General features: G+C 39.8%; 1 protein-coding gene across 8 annotated transcripts in view; it reads left to right on the forward strand.

The window, feature by feature from the left end:
* The window catches only part of GPAM (glycerol-3-phosphate acyltransferase, mitochondrial), a 68005-nt gene that overhangs the window by 7220 nt on the left and 42723 nt on the right, over positions 1 to 18062 (forward strand). For 7 of the 8 annotated variants that reach the window (XM_053306008.1, XM_053306002.1, XM_053306007.1 and 4 more), the window contains 7 exons: positions 4316 to 4429; positions 5332 to 5481; positions 6111 to 6207; positions 8725 to 8861; positions 13609 to 13708; positions 15775 to 15987; positions 17598 to 17711. In XM_053306008.1, coding sequence (XP_053161983.1) covers positions 4316 to 4429; positions 5332 to 5481; positions 6111 to 6207; positions 8725 to 8861; positions 13609 to 13708; positions 15775 to 15987; positions 17598 to 17711 — 925 coding nt within the window. Of the gene's footprint in view, positions 1 to 229; positions 379 to 4315; positions 4430 to 5331; positions 5482 to 6110; positions 6208 to 8724; positions 8862 to 13608; positions 13709 to 15774; positions 15988 to 17597; positions 17712 to 18062 lie in introns of those variants that run through there. The other variant, XM_053306010.1, reaches the window with a different exon arrangement.

Below are 18062 nucleotides of genomic sequence, written 5' to 3' on the forward strand. Positions count from 1 at the left end.
GATAATGAATAATTCTGCTGTTATAATAGGTTGGTTCTAAATGATCACAAGTAAAAGGAAGTCTGAAGAAGGAGCTCTTCCTGCCGCCTTCTTTCACTACAGCCCCCTGCAATCCCTGAAAAACTGCTGCTGAAGGTTGGCGGGGGGACCCTCAAGGACAAAATACTGTACGTGTTGCCAAGGGGTGTGTGTGTCTGCTGAAGCTGGGCAGAGGCTCCTGAAGGTCCTCTAATCCTCAGCAGCTTTTCAGGGGGATGCCATGGGGAGGAGGGAGTGGGGAGGTCCCCTTTCATGAGCTTCTTTCGCAGGTGTTTGGATCCAGCATAATGTGTGTTGTGGGAGATGAATGAGAAGAATGGAAATTTAGGTTTTGTTAATGTACATTAAATTCATTGTATTGCTTAATTAAGTCTGCAGGTTATGTTAATACTTTGTGCGCACAGAGTGCTAAAATGTTAGTATTTGAAAACATTAGAGTAATGAGCATGTATGAGAGGATGTGCCTACTCATTGGGGAATGGCACATGGGTTGGCTGAAGTTTCAGTGTCCTTAATTTTAAAGATCTCAGAAAACTGTGTGCAGTATTAGCTGTCAGTTAAAAACAGGAGCACACAATTTGTGTGTGCGCTCGGTAGCCCACTGTTATTTTCTACTAGCCACCTATGAAGGCTAATTCCACCATGATTCTGCAACAATATTAAATGTATTTATCAAGATAGAAGTTTTTCACCAGACTTAAGTTATATATTAACAGACTTTAGATTAGTAATTTTTTTAAACTTTTACTTTTAGTCTGTAATTACTTATATGGCTTTGGCCAATTCTTTTTTCTTTCTTTCACATTTTTAGCCTGACATCTTCTCTGCAACTATATTATCTATCTATCTTCTATCTATCTAATTCTCTAAGGCATACCCGTGGCTAATCCTGTGTGTGGCAGCTCTCGTGAGATTGCATGAGCAGCTGCCAGGAATTCTGAGAGCTGGTGAGGAGGGAGGGAGACTGAGGAGGCGGCGGTGGCAGCATTGTGAGCCGCTGAGGACGACCAAGCAGGCAGTGAAAACAGGGCCACTGGCCTCGCAAGGAGGATGGGAGTTGGCAGGGTAGAGGTAGAGGAGAAGGTGGTGGCGCCACTGAGAGAAGCCAAGCAAACAGCGAAAACAAGACCACCGGCCTTCTTGCGAGGAGGATGAGAGTTGCCAGCGGAAAGGGTGGCAAGGGAGACTGGCTGAAGGGATGGGAGGAAAACTGGCTGAGCCCTGAAATGGAGGGGGAGGAAGGGAGAACTAGTGGCCCAGATGCTCTGCCCCTGGGTCAGCTAGTATTTATTAAAAGTTCAAATATGTTTACCTCATCTTCATTTTCTAATACATAAACCAGTGTAGTGAAAGTATGGATTTTGGCCAGTAAGATGCCTCTCTGAATTCCCTGTTCAAAAATGTTATTGCAAAGATGAAGGAGAAATTACAGGCTTTTTGGAAACAAGAAGTCCTAGGGCATCTTAAAGACGATCATGTTTCTGGCATGAATTTTCTATGGCTAATGCATACTTGCCAGATCCAATTTTTCAAGTCAGAAAATCTCTGCCTGCTGGATTTTGAAAAGCTACTTTAGTGTTTATTTTCAAAATCAGTATTCATAGAGAAACAAGGTTTTTTGTTTGAAAGGTCTTTCATTTGAAGCCTCGTGATTTGTTTCCTTGTCCAACAGCCTTCATGATGACTGACATGAAATTTTTCAACACAAGTAGATAGCATTTTGCTCTAATACTTCCTCTGGTCATAGCAATCTTTACCTCATTAGAAGTGGAAAAACTTCTGCCCCTTGACTGAAGGAATCACTTTTACCCAATCTTGTTGAGATAGGATTTTAAGGTGTATTTGTTTTCAGTGATGTTAGTTATTTTTGAGACTGAGTCATATAATATATATGGATAATGGGCAGCATCTAGACAAATTAGTCATGACTAAGCACCAGTGAAATCAATGAGACAAGAAAGTAATTACAGCTTAAATTAAGTCAAAAAATTTTCAATGGGACTTAGTCATGTCTTGGTCTGGAGGCTGCCCAATATATACATGCTTTTGGTAAGAAAAAAAAAATCCACTGAATTTCAGGAATGTTGATTATTTAAGTTTCTTTTAAACTAAACTTTCTTTTAAAATAACAATTTTAAAAACGCTTCTGCAACATTAGCTTCATTTAGGCTTCTTTTTTCAGTGCTACTTATTTTAAACCAACACTGCTTAGATTTTTTAAAATCTCTTAATAAATGGGTAGTTATGCCTGGAAAATAGCAGCATATGCATTAAGCGGTGTGTTCAAGAATGGAACCAGTGAGTGCATTGACATAGGAATGTAGTAAAAAGGCTGTAAAATATGCCTTTATTCCTCAGACTATCATCAACTTACTTAGTTTTGCAATCATTTGTTTAGCAGTTGTTTAGCATACTAGAAGGTCATTCAAATGCTATTGCCAGTATGACAGCACATTATAATTTCATGATAATAAGGTAGTAATTACCATATTTATATTCTTTACATTCTGTTCATCACCTTTGATATATTTTTAATTAGAAAGGTGTCTGGCAAATGAATGAGTAATCCAGGAACTCTGTAAACATCTATTACAGAACAGCTCATATCTTAGGAATAATGGTTGGAATCAAAGACCTACTTTAAGTTCTCTTAACTATTTGGCCTTCACAGAGAGATGAATTTTTATAGATGTAGATAATATAAAAATGGCAAGCTTCATTGTGACCTTTGTGAAATCATTGTTTGTGGAGAGCATAGGACAGTGCTTTTGAAATATAATGTATAAGGAGTCCTAGAGATCCATTGGGGAAAAGTTCTTTATCCAGGAAACCTAATCCTGTGCTATAAGTGAGCTATATTTGCATTACTATGTGATTCTTATTGAAACATGGATTTGTATGGAGTGGAATTTTTGTTCTCTTAGGCTTGAATGATATATGAGCCACCATGGTGTAGTGGTTAGAGTGCTGGACTAGGACCAGGGAGACCCGAGTTCAAATCCCCATTCAACCATGATACTTGCTGGGTGACTCTGGGCCAGTCACTTCTCTCTCACCCTAACCTGCTTCACAGGGTTGTTGTGAGGAGAAACTTAAGTATGTAGTACACCGTTCTGGGCTCCTTGGAAGAAGAGTGGGATATACATGTTGTTAATAATAATAATAAAAAAAAATATATAGTAATGCATCGGACACTGGAATCAGCATGTAAGAGCTGATGAGTGTCTGTATAAAGCGTAGATATCCTTTAAGCCCTGGAAGCTCACACAGAATCTTTCTGGTTTCTGGATATCGGCAGATGTTACTTACATATTTTCAGTTTGTTCAAATCTCTTATAGATAGGTGTTGCGCAGTGCAGTCATAGTGATGCAAAGATCTCAATTTCACATTTGTGATAAGGCCAAACATTATTGTATCCCTTTGTCTGTAAGTGTGTGCGCACAGGAGCAACATGCATGGTACAGCAGTGCTAAGAAAATATATTTAATCAGCTTTGGTTTTCATAGGGGACTAACTAATAAAATTTCTTGACCAATTTAACTTAGTATTTGAATTCTCAACAAATTAAAGAATTATTAGTTGGTTGATACCTTGCCCTTTAACTGATTAAATATAAACTAGCTGGGCCGGGTACAGAGCATCTGCACCTCTAGTTCTCCCCCTGCCCACCACCACCGCTGTTTTCTTCCCCGCCTGCCGCAATTGGGCGGTTGCCTTCCCCCACCTGCCCGCTGCTGCTGTTTTCTTCCACCCGCCATCTTTCCTGCCTCACTCGCAAGCCTGTTCTCTGGCACCACTACTTTCCTCTCCCCCTGCTGGACACTCACTTGTGAATTCTTGCGAGAGCTGCCACTCATGGAATTAGTGATGGGTACACCTGATAGATAGATAGATAGATAGATAGATGTATTTGCTTGTTGCCAGCATCTCATAATGGGTAATTCTTTAATTGATGAAGAATTAGAGAACATAATAATGTGAAACAAAAGATACCATGTTAGAAAACCAGGGAGAAACATTTGTTTTTTGTTCCCTGTCACTTGCACACCAAATTTCAAAAAATAACTTAACTCTCAGCCCTTCCAGTTTAAAAGCTGGTCTTAGAGACTGACCTCTTGATTAGACAACTACACTTTTGTTGATTTAAAAGTAGATATCTGCATTTTTAATAGTCTTTCTAGGGAATTGTCTGTTCTGAGAGGTACATTACTATAAAAAGAGTCTCTTGAATGAGATCTTTCCGGTGGTATATTTAATTGTAATATAATATTACAGGCACAGAGGGTGGCTTGCCAGGCGGCTCTGTTATGTTCTTTTTGTTCAAGAACGAGATGTTCATAAGGGTATGTTTGCAAATAATGTGACAGAAAACGTCCTGAATAGCAGCAGGTAAGATATTGTTTTGTTTCACTTTTAAAAACAAATTCCAACTCACCAAATTGAAGTTCTATCTCTGTTATGAGAAGACCCTAGTTTTGAAACCAGCTTTCTCACTATATAAGTCCAGGTTATGGTGTCGTGAAGCACCTTCTTTCTCTTCTTTACAACCTGCAAGCAACCCACTGAGGGCATCTGCTTGAGCTTGCATCTGGCTATGTGATGTGAATTATGTAGTTGCACTTCTGTTATCCTACATTGACCAGGAGACCTGCTGCCCACAATCCCAAGTGTGGAATGCTGCTAAGATATAAAGCATTACGAAAATAAGTTTGTAAAAACAATGACCAAGGAGCAAAGGAAACATGCAGCTGCTGCGTTCCAGACTATAGCAACATGGGCACTCACATGGAGTGGGCAGGTTTTGCCAGTCTCCCTTTCCTTTTGAAGCATTCTGTGTCACCTGAAAATATGTCCCCGAGGATTGCTTCCTCGGGGACATAGTTTTGGTCAGCACAGAGAAGCAAAGTTTGATTTAAAAAAAAAAGAAATCTGCTTCCCCCATGCAAATGCCTGTGCTGTTTTAGTTTGGAGTGCAGCAGCTGCACACGTGGCTTCCTTTGCTGTATGTGTTCTGCATTAGAATGTCAGCCAATAGATTGAAAAATACTCACTTGTAGATAACATATTATAATTTTACCTCCAAGCCACTCCACAATAAATGGTTAATTATTGTATGGAGTAAGATAGTTTCTGTTCCTTTGAGGTTATTCTGAATACTAATGTATCTGAAATCACTGCAACAAAACCAGGTGAAATGTACATCTAGTTCTTAAAGTTTCTATTACAGCATATTTCTAGTATACATTCTTCCTGCAGTGTGTGTTGAACTAGCCTTATTTTGTTGGTAACAGAGTGCAGAATGCTATTATAGAGGAGGCTTCGGAAATGTCTGCTTTGGCTGGCTCTGGTCAGCTGGACCCCAGAACCACCAGCAAGGTCAAGAAGAAAGCTAGAAGAATTCTTCAGGAAATGGTAGCAAATGTCTCACCTGCTTTAATCAGGTAATTAAACCAGAGTTGTTGTCTTTTGAATTCTTGGGAATGGAGTAATGCAGTCTACGCAAATCATAATTGCTGCCTTAACTTTCTATTTCTGTTATCTATTATGGTGTAAGCAAAACTCAAAGCATTGATATTTGTCCTTGAATAAAATACAGAATGTTTTATATCCTCATGTGACATTGCTAGTGCATTTTTCAATGAAACAAAATAACATTTTGTCATGAGGTAAGCTTCATGTTATCAGCCCAATACTGTCTTCTATTGTTGAGACCTAAACTGGATTAAAATTTCTTGATACATTTAGTAGAGCTGTGATAAGTGTTTTGTAAACCTTTTAAAAAACCAACCAGTGTGTTGGTTCCAAAATTCTGACAGCTGTTCAATATATTATTCTACTACAGCTACTTAATTGTTTTATGTTCCAGCACTATAATAATTTATATTTATTTTTAGCATTTTTATCCTGTTCTGTAATAATATTCAGTGAGGTTTTAATGGCAGCATGCTTGTGTGTGTTGATTTCTGCTGGGTTTTAGTTAGTCATTTTGCATATGAATAGAATCTAAAACCTGCATATAATAATATATGAATTCTATTACATCGTGGTTCCATTTTTATTTACCTTCTAGGTTAACAGGATGGGTGTTGCTGAAATTATTTAATAGCTTTTTTTGGAATATCCAGATTCACAAAGGCCAACTGGAGATGGTGAAAGCAGCAACTGAGGTAATAAGATAGTTGAGCTCAAGGTGTAACCAGATGCTGCGAATCATTAGCTTCTAATATAGCATGCTGCAAATCCTGTTGCCTTGGTCAGCAACACGTTTGCAGCAAGGACCATATTTTGAACGTAGCAAGAGCTAAACAGGCAGCAAAAATGGCTCCACCCACTGACTAATTCCTATAGGGGCAAAAGCAAAGGGCTCTTTAGAAATTGAAAGAAGGAACTGTACCCTTATTTTGCTCAGTTAAATAGCAGTTTCTCTTTTTTGGAGTGGGTGGCTGAGGAATATAGTGAAGTTGTGACTGTCTCATGTTCTCAATAGTTCTTTAAACCAGAGAGAAAGGAGTTAAAGACTCTTTTTACAATGTCCCTGCTTATGTGGCAGGAAGTGACTGAGGTAGCTATTAATTGCGGGGCTTAGGACTGAGAGCTCTGTAGGGGAACAGATGGGGAAATACCTAGGGGGTCTAAGAGTCCCCTGACAAGAAGCTGAGCATACTCTCCCTGGGGAGCAACTCTGCACACATTCCTTCTAACACTCATTCTCCCTAAATTTGGATATGCCTTTTACTGCTGATTGCTCTCTAACAAAATCTTAGACCGCTTTTGCTTGGCAGTGCTCTAGCAAGGGCAAATTTTAATCCAACAAGTTAATTTAACAGTTGAGGAGAGAGAGAGGTGGGTGAATCAGACATTTTTGTAGACCAAAGTACTGATGCTATTTATCAGGCTAAAGTGTTTAGAACATCAGCAGAATAAACTAGTAATATTTGCAATTTGGAGTCAATACAGGTTATACTCTGTATCTAATGATCAGGATGTATGGTGTTTTAGGATGAAATCCATTTGTCAGAATTTTGAACCATATATGTGAACAGCATTAGCTGAAAATGTATTGTTAAAAGCAACAGCTTGGTATCCACTGACTGACTGATTAATGAAGTGCCGTTAAGTCGGTGTTGACTCTTAGTGACTACATAGATAGATTCTCTCCAGGCATTTTCTGTAGAGAATCTTAATGGTAACAAACCATATCTATACCCGACCTTAATTGCAGTGACAGCCAACAACAAAAACCTTACTTCAGTTATATCATAAAGGTTGTTCACATGACTGGTCCTACAGGAATAGGATAGGGCTGGTCATGTGAAATGCCAGGATTGCTCTCGATCTCACTACTCCTCCCTCGGGCAGCCCTGCTTTTCAATCAAGGCTTAAAGTGAGGAAGGAAGACAAGTTGGTGCTTCCTACCTCACTCCCTGGTTGTGTGGGTGCTCATGCTGCTGGAAGATGTTTCTGAGCTGCTGGCAGCCATCTTGATTATTTAGATGGGGGAAGGAGTGGCCAGCCATCACGGAGCCTCCCCAATGCACTGCACTGCTTGCGCAGTGCATTGTAGAATATCTGGAGGCCTGGCTTCCTTCCCCACTCTGCCAGTTGCCTTGCTGCCATGCTGCTCTTGTGGGGACATGGGCAGCAGAGCCCTGGTCTGGCTCTGATCATCGGTTGTATGAACTTCGTAGTTTTGTATGTTCCGTGAAAATAAAACGAAAGGTTTTTTTTAAAAAATTCTTTCAGGTATCCAGCATTTCATAATTTATTTATTTATTTAATGCATTTTTATACCACCCTAACCCAAGGTCTCAGGTCGGTTCACAACAAATAAAAACAGTAAAATATTAATTAAAAACAAAAACAGGAAATTTAAAAGCAAAAAAATTAAACACAGTTTAAAATTTTAAAACAATATTCTAAAAACACCACTAAAACAATCAAAACAATATCAGCTAAAAGCCTGGGTGAACAGATGTGTCTTTAAAGACTTTTAAAAAGTTGTCAGAGATGGGGAGGCTCTTATTTCACTAGGGAGTGCATTCCAAAGCCTCGGGGCAGCAACGGAGAAGGCCCATCCCTGAGTAGCCACCAGACGAGCCGGTGGCAAATGCAGACGGACCTCTCCTGATGATCTCAATGTGCGGTGGGGTTCATAACAAAGAAGACGTTCTCGTAAATACCCAGGGCCCAAGCTGTTTAGGGCTTTATAGGTTATGACCAACACCTTGTATTTTGCCTGGAAACATATCGGCAGCCAGTGTAACTCCTTCAATACGGGAGTAATATGGTCTCTCCTAGATGACCCAGAGACCAGCCTGGCTGCTGCATTCTGGACCAACTGCATGCCAACCATTCTGGACCAACTGCATATAATACAAGTAGAACACGTTATATTTAATTACCTGTTACTTGTACTGTGATTTAATAGTTTCTGTGAAATCTCCAGAGATGTCTGAACAAATATTTGAGGAATAAAAATGAATCTACCTGGATTGTATTCATCGTCAAATATGTAGTGAGATCTGAAAACCACATGCTTTAATGGGTAGTATCCATAGTTGTTCTTACTCTGGATCAAGCATTTGTGTTCCAGACTGAGGACAACTGTGGGTGGTACATAGTGTTGGTCTAAATCTAAAACACTTGGTTATCTTTGTGTAATCTTTTCTTTTTTCTTTATGCAGCTAAATTTGCCCCTTATCTTCCTACCTGTTCACAAGTCTCACATTGACTACTTGCTTCTCACATTCATTCTTTTCTGCCATAACATCAAAGCACCCTACATCGCAGCAGGGAATAATCTGAATATCCCAATTTTCAGGTAATGCTGTATTGATGTATGCTTTCTTTTTGATGCCAGCCATATTGATTACTATTGATTACTTCACCAGAATCTTAGGAAAATTGATATCAATAGCTGAATGCTAGCAAAGAAATGTCTAACAAATAAGTGTGGGGTGTCTCAGCAGCTTTGTTGATGTATCATTATAATATATAGTCTGCAATTGTTGCAGCAATTTTATTCTGGTAAATGAATGTAATTACGATACAAATTGTAACCTTACTCTGACAATCTAAAGTCATTAATATCATCAAAATAGTGTACTAGGCCTAATGAAGGCTTAAGTAACAATTTGGCTCTTGTATACGCAACCAGTGGTCCCAGGTTGGGGAAACATGTTTGCATTTACATCAAAGATGTCCCCATTTCGGTGGGGCTCAGAACAACATAACGTAATAGATTGTGTGAGCAGAATCTTGCAGCAAGAGAAATACTCAGTGTGGTGCAATTCTATGCTGCAAGGGTGCATATGTACTCACAACCAAGGCCAATTGTGTTGGTCTTTCCTGTTGGATTATGACACAACTAAGAGGGGTACAGCTCCCATGCATCTGTTTTCGCAAAGGGGACTTGTGCCAAAAATGAATAGGAAGGGTGTTTAAATGCATAATTGTAGTGAATGGAGTGGAAGATCTCAATTTCTAGAAGGAACTGGTGAGATAAGTAAGTTCCTACAGCAAAGCTAGACTGGAAGTTATTCAGGAATCTGATTTAGAAATGGCACATTCTACTTCCTATAGAAAAGGGCTATAAACAGTGTTTGAGATATCTTCTATATATCATTGCGAGCCCTAAAGGTAAAGTGTGCTGTCAAGTTGATTTCAACTCCTGGCGCCCACAGAGTGCTGTGGTTTTCTTTGGTAGAATACAGGAGGGGTTTACCATTGCCTCCTCCCATGCAGTATGAGATGATGCCTTTCAGCATCTTCCTATAATGCTGCTGCCAGATATAGTACCAGCAGGGATTCGAACTGGCAACCTTCTGCTTGTTAGTCAAATATTTCCCCTATGAACTTTTAAATCACAATCTGATTCTCTGCATGTATTTGGAATAAGTTCCAATTTATCATTTATTCATTCATTCATTCGATTTCTATACTGCCCTTTCAAATATGGCCCCAGTGAGGCATATTCCTAAATAACCGTGCATGGGATTGCAACCTTGGAAATGGTGCTTGATGTAGGCCTAAGTAGAGAATGAATATGAAGACATAATTATAACACTTGTAGACATGTACAGCTGTTTTCCTTAAAGTATGTAGTAGGTGTGCCTTCCATGCTGCTATTAGCCATGTATAGGTATTACAAAATATAGATTCAAATCCCACAGGATTTGAGAATCAGTATCAGTTGTATGGGAAGACCTCTGCATCAAGATTTATGTGACTTCCTTATTTTTCCTCTAATTTTGTTGTTGATCTAGAAGAATAGTGTCTTTTGTTGATTTGAGTTGAAAAAGTTTATGAATAAGACAATTGGAAATGGTAAGCTGTTGTAGTAACTTGCTGGTGCCACAACAAATGCCAAGTTGTCTGACCAGTTTTCTCAAGACTTCCCGTATCCAAAGGATTGCTAAATTTTAGTGTATCTGGAGGAGGCAGTTCACTAAGCAAGTTGAAGCCAATGCCTTGGAATCTCAGTCAGTGCATAGTCTTTCAGGGTTACATAATTGTACTGAAGAAAAGCAGGTTTTGACATGAGGCCAAAGTCCTGCAAGTTTGTTCACCCTTATTACAAGGTGTCACCATAAACAGAAATGTGTAGATTATGTAGATCTTTTATTCTAGGCAATCTGCTTGGTGCTGGTGTGGCAGAAAATGCAAGTCTTAGTATCACACCTGTATTTCCATTAGTAGGGCACATGTGTGTGAATTCATCCACCCCCATGCCATTGTTTCACATTTAAACTTGGCATGCTGTATTTCTAAGCTAAATAATCCAAGGGTAGAGCTCATGGAAGTAAAAATATGCAGTATAAGTGAATCATTTATTGATCTGTAAAACGGTTGCTTGCTTTTGGTTTGCAAATAATTGTAGGGCTTTTGATTATTATGTATTGACATATGTATTAAGATATCCCTAAACTACTCTTTGTGTTAGGAGGTATAATAAGTGTGTAGTAATGTTTGAAAGTCTGATTGAGGTTAGGATTTGTGAGTTATTTCCATGTTTACCTATTGCAAGGGATTTGGGGTGATCTCCAAACTTTTACTGTTGAAATCCTGGCCTTACCCCTCACACAATACCGACTACTGTGTTGTTTTTAATAAACAAGCCAAGGTTCAAATATACTATTATTTGGTTAAATACATAAATATTTCACTTTTAAGATACTGACCAACATTGTAGACTGAAGTTGTGCCAACCCAACTGGGTTTTTCATCATGTGAGGAGGGATGCAATTTTCAGTGATTGGTTGGATCCTCAGGGTCACATTTTTGGGAGGCAAAGGCAACTTTAGGGGGAAGAAAGAAAAGCTGAAAATCACACCCCTCCATTTTAGTGTGGATGTCAGCCACTATTAATTATTTTATTTTATTTGTTTATTAACATATTTTATACCGCCCAAAACTTATGTCTCTGGGCGGTTTACAACAAAATAAAAACAAAGTAAAACATCAGTTAAAACAAAAATGAAAAGTTTAAAACATTACAACAATGTAAAATTTTTTAAAGAATATTTTAAACAGCATTAAAACCATTAAAACAATATTAATTAAAAGCCTAGGTGAACAGATGCATCTTTAAAGACTTTTAAAAAGCTGTCAGAAATGGTAGTAAAACATGGACTGATTTGAGAATTATTAGAACACTAATTAGTAGCTCTTGAGAAGACAAGGCTTCAAACAGGGGAGGCAGAAAACTTTTGTTTTCTTAAAGAAGCAAGCAAGCAAATAAATAAATATAGGAACGAGAAAACAAGGGGCAAAGGACATGGTAAGTTTGTTACGGCTATCTTTTTTAGGGTTTCATTTCTGGATGGCTAGAGATTTGTATTTGACAGGGAATAGGATCCAACAGGCTAGAAAACCAGGGAGGTTTTCTACATCTTGTTATACTTCCTCCACAGAATCATTATGGGTGACAATACTAATAGTGGGACGAAATGTGCTACTAGGGACATGCTATCGCCCACCAGATCAAATCGCTGAGAGTGCTCTGCAGTTGGAGAAGGAAATCAGAGAGATTTCAAAGAGAGACAGAGCTGTAATAACCAGTAATTTCAGTTACCCTCACTTAGGCTACTGGGTAAATTCACGTATGGGTATTGACAGAGAGGCCAAATTTCTAGACATGCTAAATGACTGTTCCTTACAACAGTTAGTCACGGAACCAACCAGAGAGAAGGCAATGTTTGACTTAATCCTGGACCTGGTCCAGGACCTGGTGCGAGATGTCAGAGTTGTAGAACCATTTGAAAAACAGTGACCATAGAGTGATTCAACTTAGTTTATATGCGAGTGGAATATATTCCTTATATGCCAAGGAAGTCCAACATGGACGTTGGGCTTCAGAAGAGGAAACTTCTCAAAATTGAGGGGCCTGGTGAAAAGGAAGCTGAAAGGGAAAGTTAGGAGGGTCAAATCACTCCAGAAAGCATATAATGTATTTAAAACCACAATAATAGAAGCTCAGTTGGAATGTATACCAAGAAGGAGGAAAGGTACCACCATGTTCAAGATGCCAGAATTGCTAAAAGTGGCGTCAGCGAAGCTATAAAAGTGTAGAAGACTTCCTTCAGAAAACGGAAGTCCTGCCCAAATGAAGAGAACAGAAAGGAACATAAAACTCTGGCAAAAAAAAAAAAAAAAGCAAGGAGACAAAAAGGGATGCAAAAAGAGAGTTTAAGGAGCATATAACTAGAAGTATCGAGGGGAATAACAAAAGCTTCTTTAAAAACATCAGAAGCAGAAAACCTGCCAGGGAGGCGGTTGGACTCTTAGATGATGAGGGGTTAAAGGGATTATTAAAGACTATAAGGAGATTGCAGAGAAGCTGAATGAGTTATTTGCATCTGTCTTCATGGTGGAGGGTACAGAGAATTTTTTCTTCCTCTCACAACATTAGAAGCAGGGGGCATCTCATGAAACTGAAGGTCAGGAAATTTAGGACTGACAAAAGGAAGTACATTTTCACATAGCGCAATTAACATTTCACATAGCAATTAATCTATGGCATTCTCTGCCATGGAATGTGGTGATGGCCACTAGCTTGGAAGGCTTTAAAGGGGGCTTAGACAAATTGATGGAGGGCAAGTCTATCAGTGGCTACCAGTCTGGTGGCTATAGGCCATCTCCAGCCTCAGAGGCGAGATGCCTCTCAGTACTAGTTGCAGAGGACCAAGAGCAGGAGAGGGCATGCCCTCACCTCTTGCTTGAGGGCTCCCCAGAGGCATCTGATGGGCCACTGTGTGAAACAGGATGCTGAACTAGATAGGCCTTGATCCTGATCTAGCAGGACTCTTCTTATATTCTCATGTACTTGCTATTCAGGGCTAGATGATAAGAAAATAGGTTGTTCTGATAGTTTGTGCTCAAATGATCAACAACACTGATAAGTGGTTTCAGAACCAAAATTAATCTACAACTTTCTCATGTGAGATAAAATAAGTGAGTTGCATGCTTTTCTATCTGATATGCTTTTTGGACACATAAGTTTTGCTAATGTTATATTCTCATCCTGCTTGATTTAAATGGTCAGTAATGAAATATTTCTTTATCTATAGCACCTTAATACACAAACTTGGAGGCTTTTTTATTCGGCGAAAGTTGGATGAAAGGCCTGATGGTCGTAAAGATGTTTTGTATAGAGCTCTACTCTATGTGGTATGTATACAGGTGAACTTTGCCACTTGTGGATCTGGCATCCGTGGGTTTTGCGTGTCTGTGGTTGAGTAATTGACACCCGACCTCGGCAAACACTGAGGATGGTGGTGGTAAAAAAGGGGTTAATTTTGTGTGTCTGTGGGTTTGGGGTAGATGGAAATGACCTCTGGGGTCATTTCTGGCTGCCATTTCAAGGAAAGGAGTCATTTTGTGGCTGGCTCTTTTTTTTTTTAAACACACCATGATTTTTCATAGAAAATACCTGAATTTGGAACTTTTGGGGGGCATTGCTGGAGAGCATGGCAGATTATGTTATTTCACATGTTTCTGCATTTTTAAGCCCCCTTTTCCCCTCCAGGAACCTTAGCCTCGGAGTCCCAAAGCCTCATTATCCGCAGTTGTGGTGGTGAATGAAACCCCTGCAGATACCGTGGTTCTTCTGTACTCTCTTTCCAATTTCTTATCTCAGTGTTTTCCTCTATGTTATCTGTCTGTTATCTTTGTTAAATAGAACTGTTTCATGCTTCAGAATGGCGAGTGGGAGGGGAATTTATGGCAAAGTTAGAAGATATGCTGTTTGAATCTATTGAAATTTACATTGCAAAGTGAAAGAAAGAAAGAAATCAGTGCCTAATCTGACATCCCCTAGAGATGTTTATATTAGACAGTATAGAAATTCAACAAACAAATAAATAAATATCCTGACTGGTGAAGCACCAGTGTTACAGAAGCACTGGTGTAGCACCAGTGTTCTTGAAGACTTCCAGACTAAAGTTGCATCCGTGTTTGTGTGGGTTGGGGTGGATTTCAACTACCTCCACTTCTCCAGAAACCCTCTGTCTCTCTTTGCAACCCCCAGGGACATATTTTCAGGGGCACAGAGTACTTCCTGTGGAAGAGGGGGTCATCAAAATTTCATCTCGCTGCTGAGCCTGCAGTGGAGCTGAGTGAGTTGAACTTTTCAGAAGCACCAGTGCTTCCTTTCTGCTGCACTGGTGCTTCATTTGAGAGAGGAGAGCTGGTCTTGTGGTAGCAAGCGTGACTTGTCCCCTTAGCTAAGCAGGGTCTGCCCTGGTTGCATATGAAAGGGAGACTAGAAGTGTGAGCACTGTGAGATATTCCCCTCAGGGGATGGAGCCGCTCTGGGAAGAGCTGAAGGTTTCAAGTTCCCTCCCTGGCTTCTCCAAGATAGGGCTGAGAGATATTCTTGCCTGAAACCTTGGAGAAGCCGTTGCCAGTCTGTGAAGACAATACTGAGCTAGATAGACCAATGGTCTGGTATAGGGCAGCTTCCTATGTTCCTGTGTTCCTATTAGGAAGCCAGCCAGTGTATTTTAAGATGGCTGTTGTTCACCTCCTTATACCTCTTAATAACCAGAGGTATAGGTGCTCCTGAGGAATAATGTTTGCTGTTAGATAGTGGGTTGGGGGGCATTGCTAAAAAGAATATCCAGGGAATTGCTCATCACAATTTACCAAAATTGTGATGAGTTAGTGGTATTGAATATTGTATGTGTCCTCTGCAGAAATTCCTCTGCTTCAGTAAGATACGGAAAATGCTTCACATTTGTAATATCCTTAATTTGCACTGTTCTCAGCTGATGTCAATGGCACTATGATCTTGCACCACTGGTTGTCCTGCGCAGTGTGTAATCTTCAATAAAACTGAAGGGATCAGTGCACATGGGCTAAAATTACACTGGGCTTGGAGCCATCCTCTTTGCTTCCAATCCAATGCAGGCTCTCCTCTGGCAAATCCGACAAACCAGTTTAAAGAGCGTGTGGATTGTTCACGTGTTTCTGTTCTCTGCAGCAAAATTGTTTTCAAAGAAACTAATGTCTAAACATTCAGAACTGGAAGTGGTTTAATTATCTTGGTTCTTCCCCCCCCCCCCCAGGTGTGTGTGTAATAACATTACAGATTTTGAAACAAATTGAAGATATGAATTCTCTTTTTTATTATTTAACGACTTCATATACTTTGATGCAAGCAGATTAATACTTTCTTTTGTTAGGCAGTGTATACAGCTTATGTTTGATTTTGCTGTTACAATTTTTTCTTATAGCATGTCCAAGAATTGCTTCGGCAGCAACAGTTCTTAGAGATATTCCTGGAGGGCACACGATCCCGGAGCGGAAAGACTTCCTGTGCAAGAGCAGGCCTCTTGTCTGTCGTGGTGGATGCTCTGTATGCAAATGCTACCCCTGACATGCTCATTATACCAGTGGGAATATCCTACGATAGAATAATCGAAGGTCACTACAATAGCGAACAGCTGGTAAGATGTCTGGAATGTTTTATGTGCTTAGCTGATCTGTAGAGCACTTCTGTCTGCATCGTGCTCATCTCACAGCATATATGGTTCTTCTTGCTCTCCCTCCTCTTATTGCAACAACTCTGTGAGATAGGTTAGCCTGTATGATGAGACAGGGGCTTACTCGATGCTTTCCTGGGATCTACCCTCAGTAGAGAGATTGCGCTAATCGTAATCTAGGATCACGCCGCTCCTTCGAAGTAGTCTGCCACCAGTTGAAGACTGATCTAAAGCCACTGACCAGGCTTAGACTTGGCTTCAACAAGCTAGAACTGTCTGGCTTGGGACTGACAGGCACTGAACAGCCGGAGTCCACACAAACCAGCTCTAGACAACAATATATTCTGAAAACAATTCAACAGTAGCGAATGACCTTATGAGGCACATGTGGAAGATTTTTGAAAATAACCCTCCAGAACCTTTTAAAGCAGACTGAAGCCACTTCTAAGTATATGAACTCTTTTAAGAAACAAGGCTTGCACCCAGAATGAGGAATTGGGGAAACTAGAAGTAAAGAAACACACACAGGAAGTTAAAAGAAAACTAACAAAAACTAACTAGCGCCGAGTTTTACCTTAGTCTAGCAGTAGGCAGGTCCTCGGCTGAGAGAATGTTAATCTCTACAGCTTCTCTCCTGGAATAACCGTTAGCAGATGGAAAATAGTGAGCCCTGGCCAGGCTCTTGCCCTCGGTTTTCATAGCCATTACAGAGGGGGAAGGCTGTCCTCCTCTTTCCAGGATAGACAACTCTTGGATCCAATGAGAAGGCCTGGCCCATCTCTGATGTCACACTGGTTTGGGGCCAGTTGGGATTTGAGATTTCCTCCTCCTTCATGGACCTAAATGTACATGTCTAATGGTGGGTCAAGTTTGAACTGGTTACCTATTGTGAAAAAGGGTTTAGGCTTGTACCTTGATGCCCCTGTCCCTTCAGTGACACAGATAACAGGCTGTCCCCATTTAGTAACAAAAGGGAGGGATGTCCCCACTTCAGAGTACTCAGAGTGGATTGTAAATGTAAGATGTTCTTGAGCTAAGATGGAGATCTGCATTTCGTCACAACCTGAGAGAAAGTGACTGGCCCAAGTCACTGACTGAGTTTCATGCTGAGCAGCATTCTAATTACACCACATCATCTTGGACTGAGTCAGAACCTTAGTCCATCTTTCCGTGCATTGTCCACTCTGAGCAGTGCTAGATTTGAGACCCTAACCACTACACACCATGCTGGCCCTTTAGTAATAAGTTTTAGTAATAATGTGTGCTTTGAAAACCAAATTGCATGGTTATTTGAACTTCAGCTTGTAACAATAAAAATGTGAGGAAGAATTACACCTAATATATCTGAAAAATTATTTGGGGCAGTACTTATTTGAAATAGCCAAATAGATGGCTGTCTTAGAGGACACAGCAATATAGAAATAAACCTTATATCCTTTGCATGGTGATTGAACTGGTGTCATTTTTATTTTTGAATATGAGCTGATCAGGTTTTTGATTTATGATTTGATTTTAATATTTAAATGTCTTTAAATGCAATTACTTAATTTTGGGGTCTTTAAAATATTTTTAAGGGAAAGCCCAAGAAGAATGAAAGCCTTTGGAGTGTAGCCAGAGGAGTCTTTCGAATGCTGAGGAAGAATTATGGGTGTGTTAGAGTAGATTTTGCACAACCATTTTCTTTAAAGGTAAGTTGTTTCAATTGAATTTCTGTTCTATTGAGCTCAGATTTGCTTGTGAAAACAAGAGCGCTCGTGGGTCAGATAATTAATCCAGCCAACCCAGTATCCTGTCCTCCCACGGTAGCCATATCTGGAAGATTGAGGCATTTCATAGCACTATGTGGTGCAAAATTTTTTTTTTTTTTAAAAAGCACAATTCTTGGCAGCTGACACTACATATTTTAAAACCTCATCTATGATGAAAAAATATTTGAGATTTCACTTTGGAGCTAAACTTTTCATGTGTCTTAGAACATAGTTGTATTTTATTATGCTTGCATGCAGAAGGTTCCAAGTTCCCTCCCTGGCATCTCCAGA

Source organism: Hemicordylus capensis, chromosome 3 (genome assembly GCF_027244095.1).
Source record: "Hemicordylus capensis ecotype Gifberg chromosome 3, rHemCap1.1.pri, whole genome shotgun sequence".
In the NCBI taxonomy this organism is placed as follows: Eukaryota; Metazoa; Chordata; class Lepidosauria; order Squamata; family Cordylidae; genus Hemicordylus; species Hemicordylus capensis.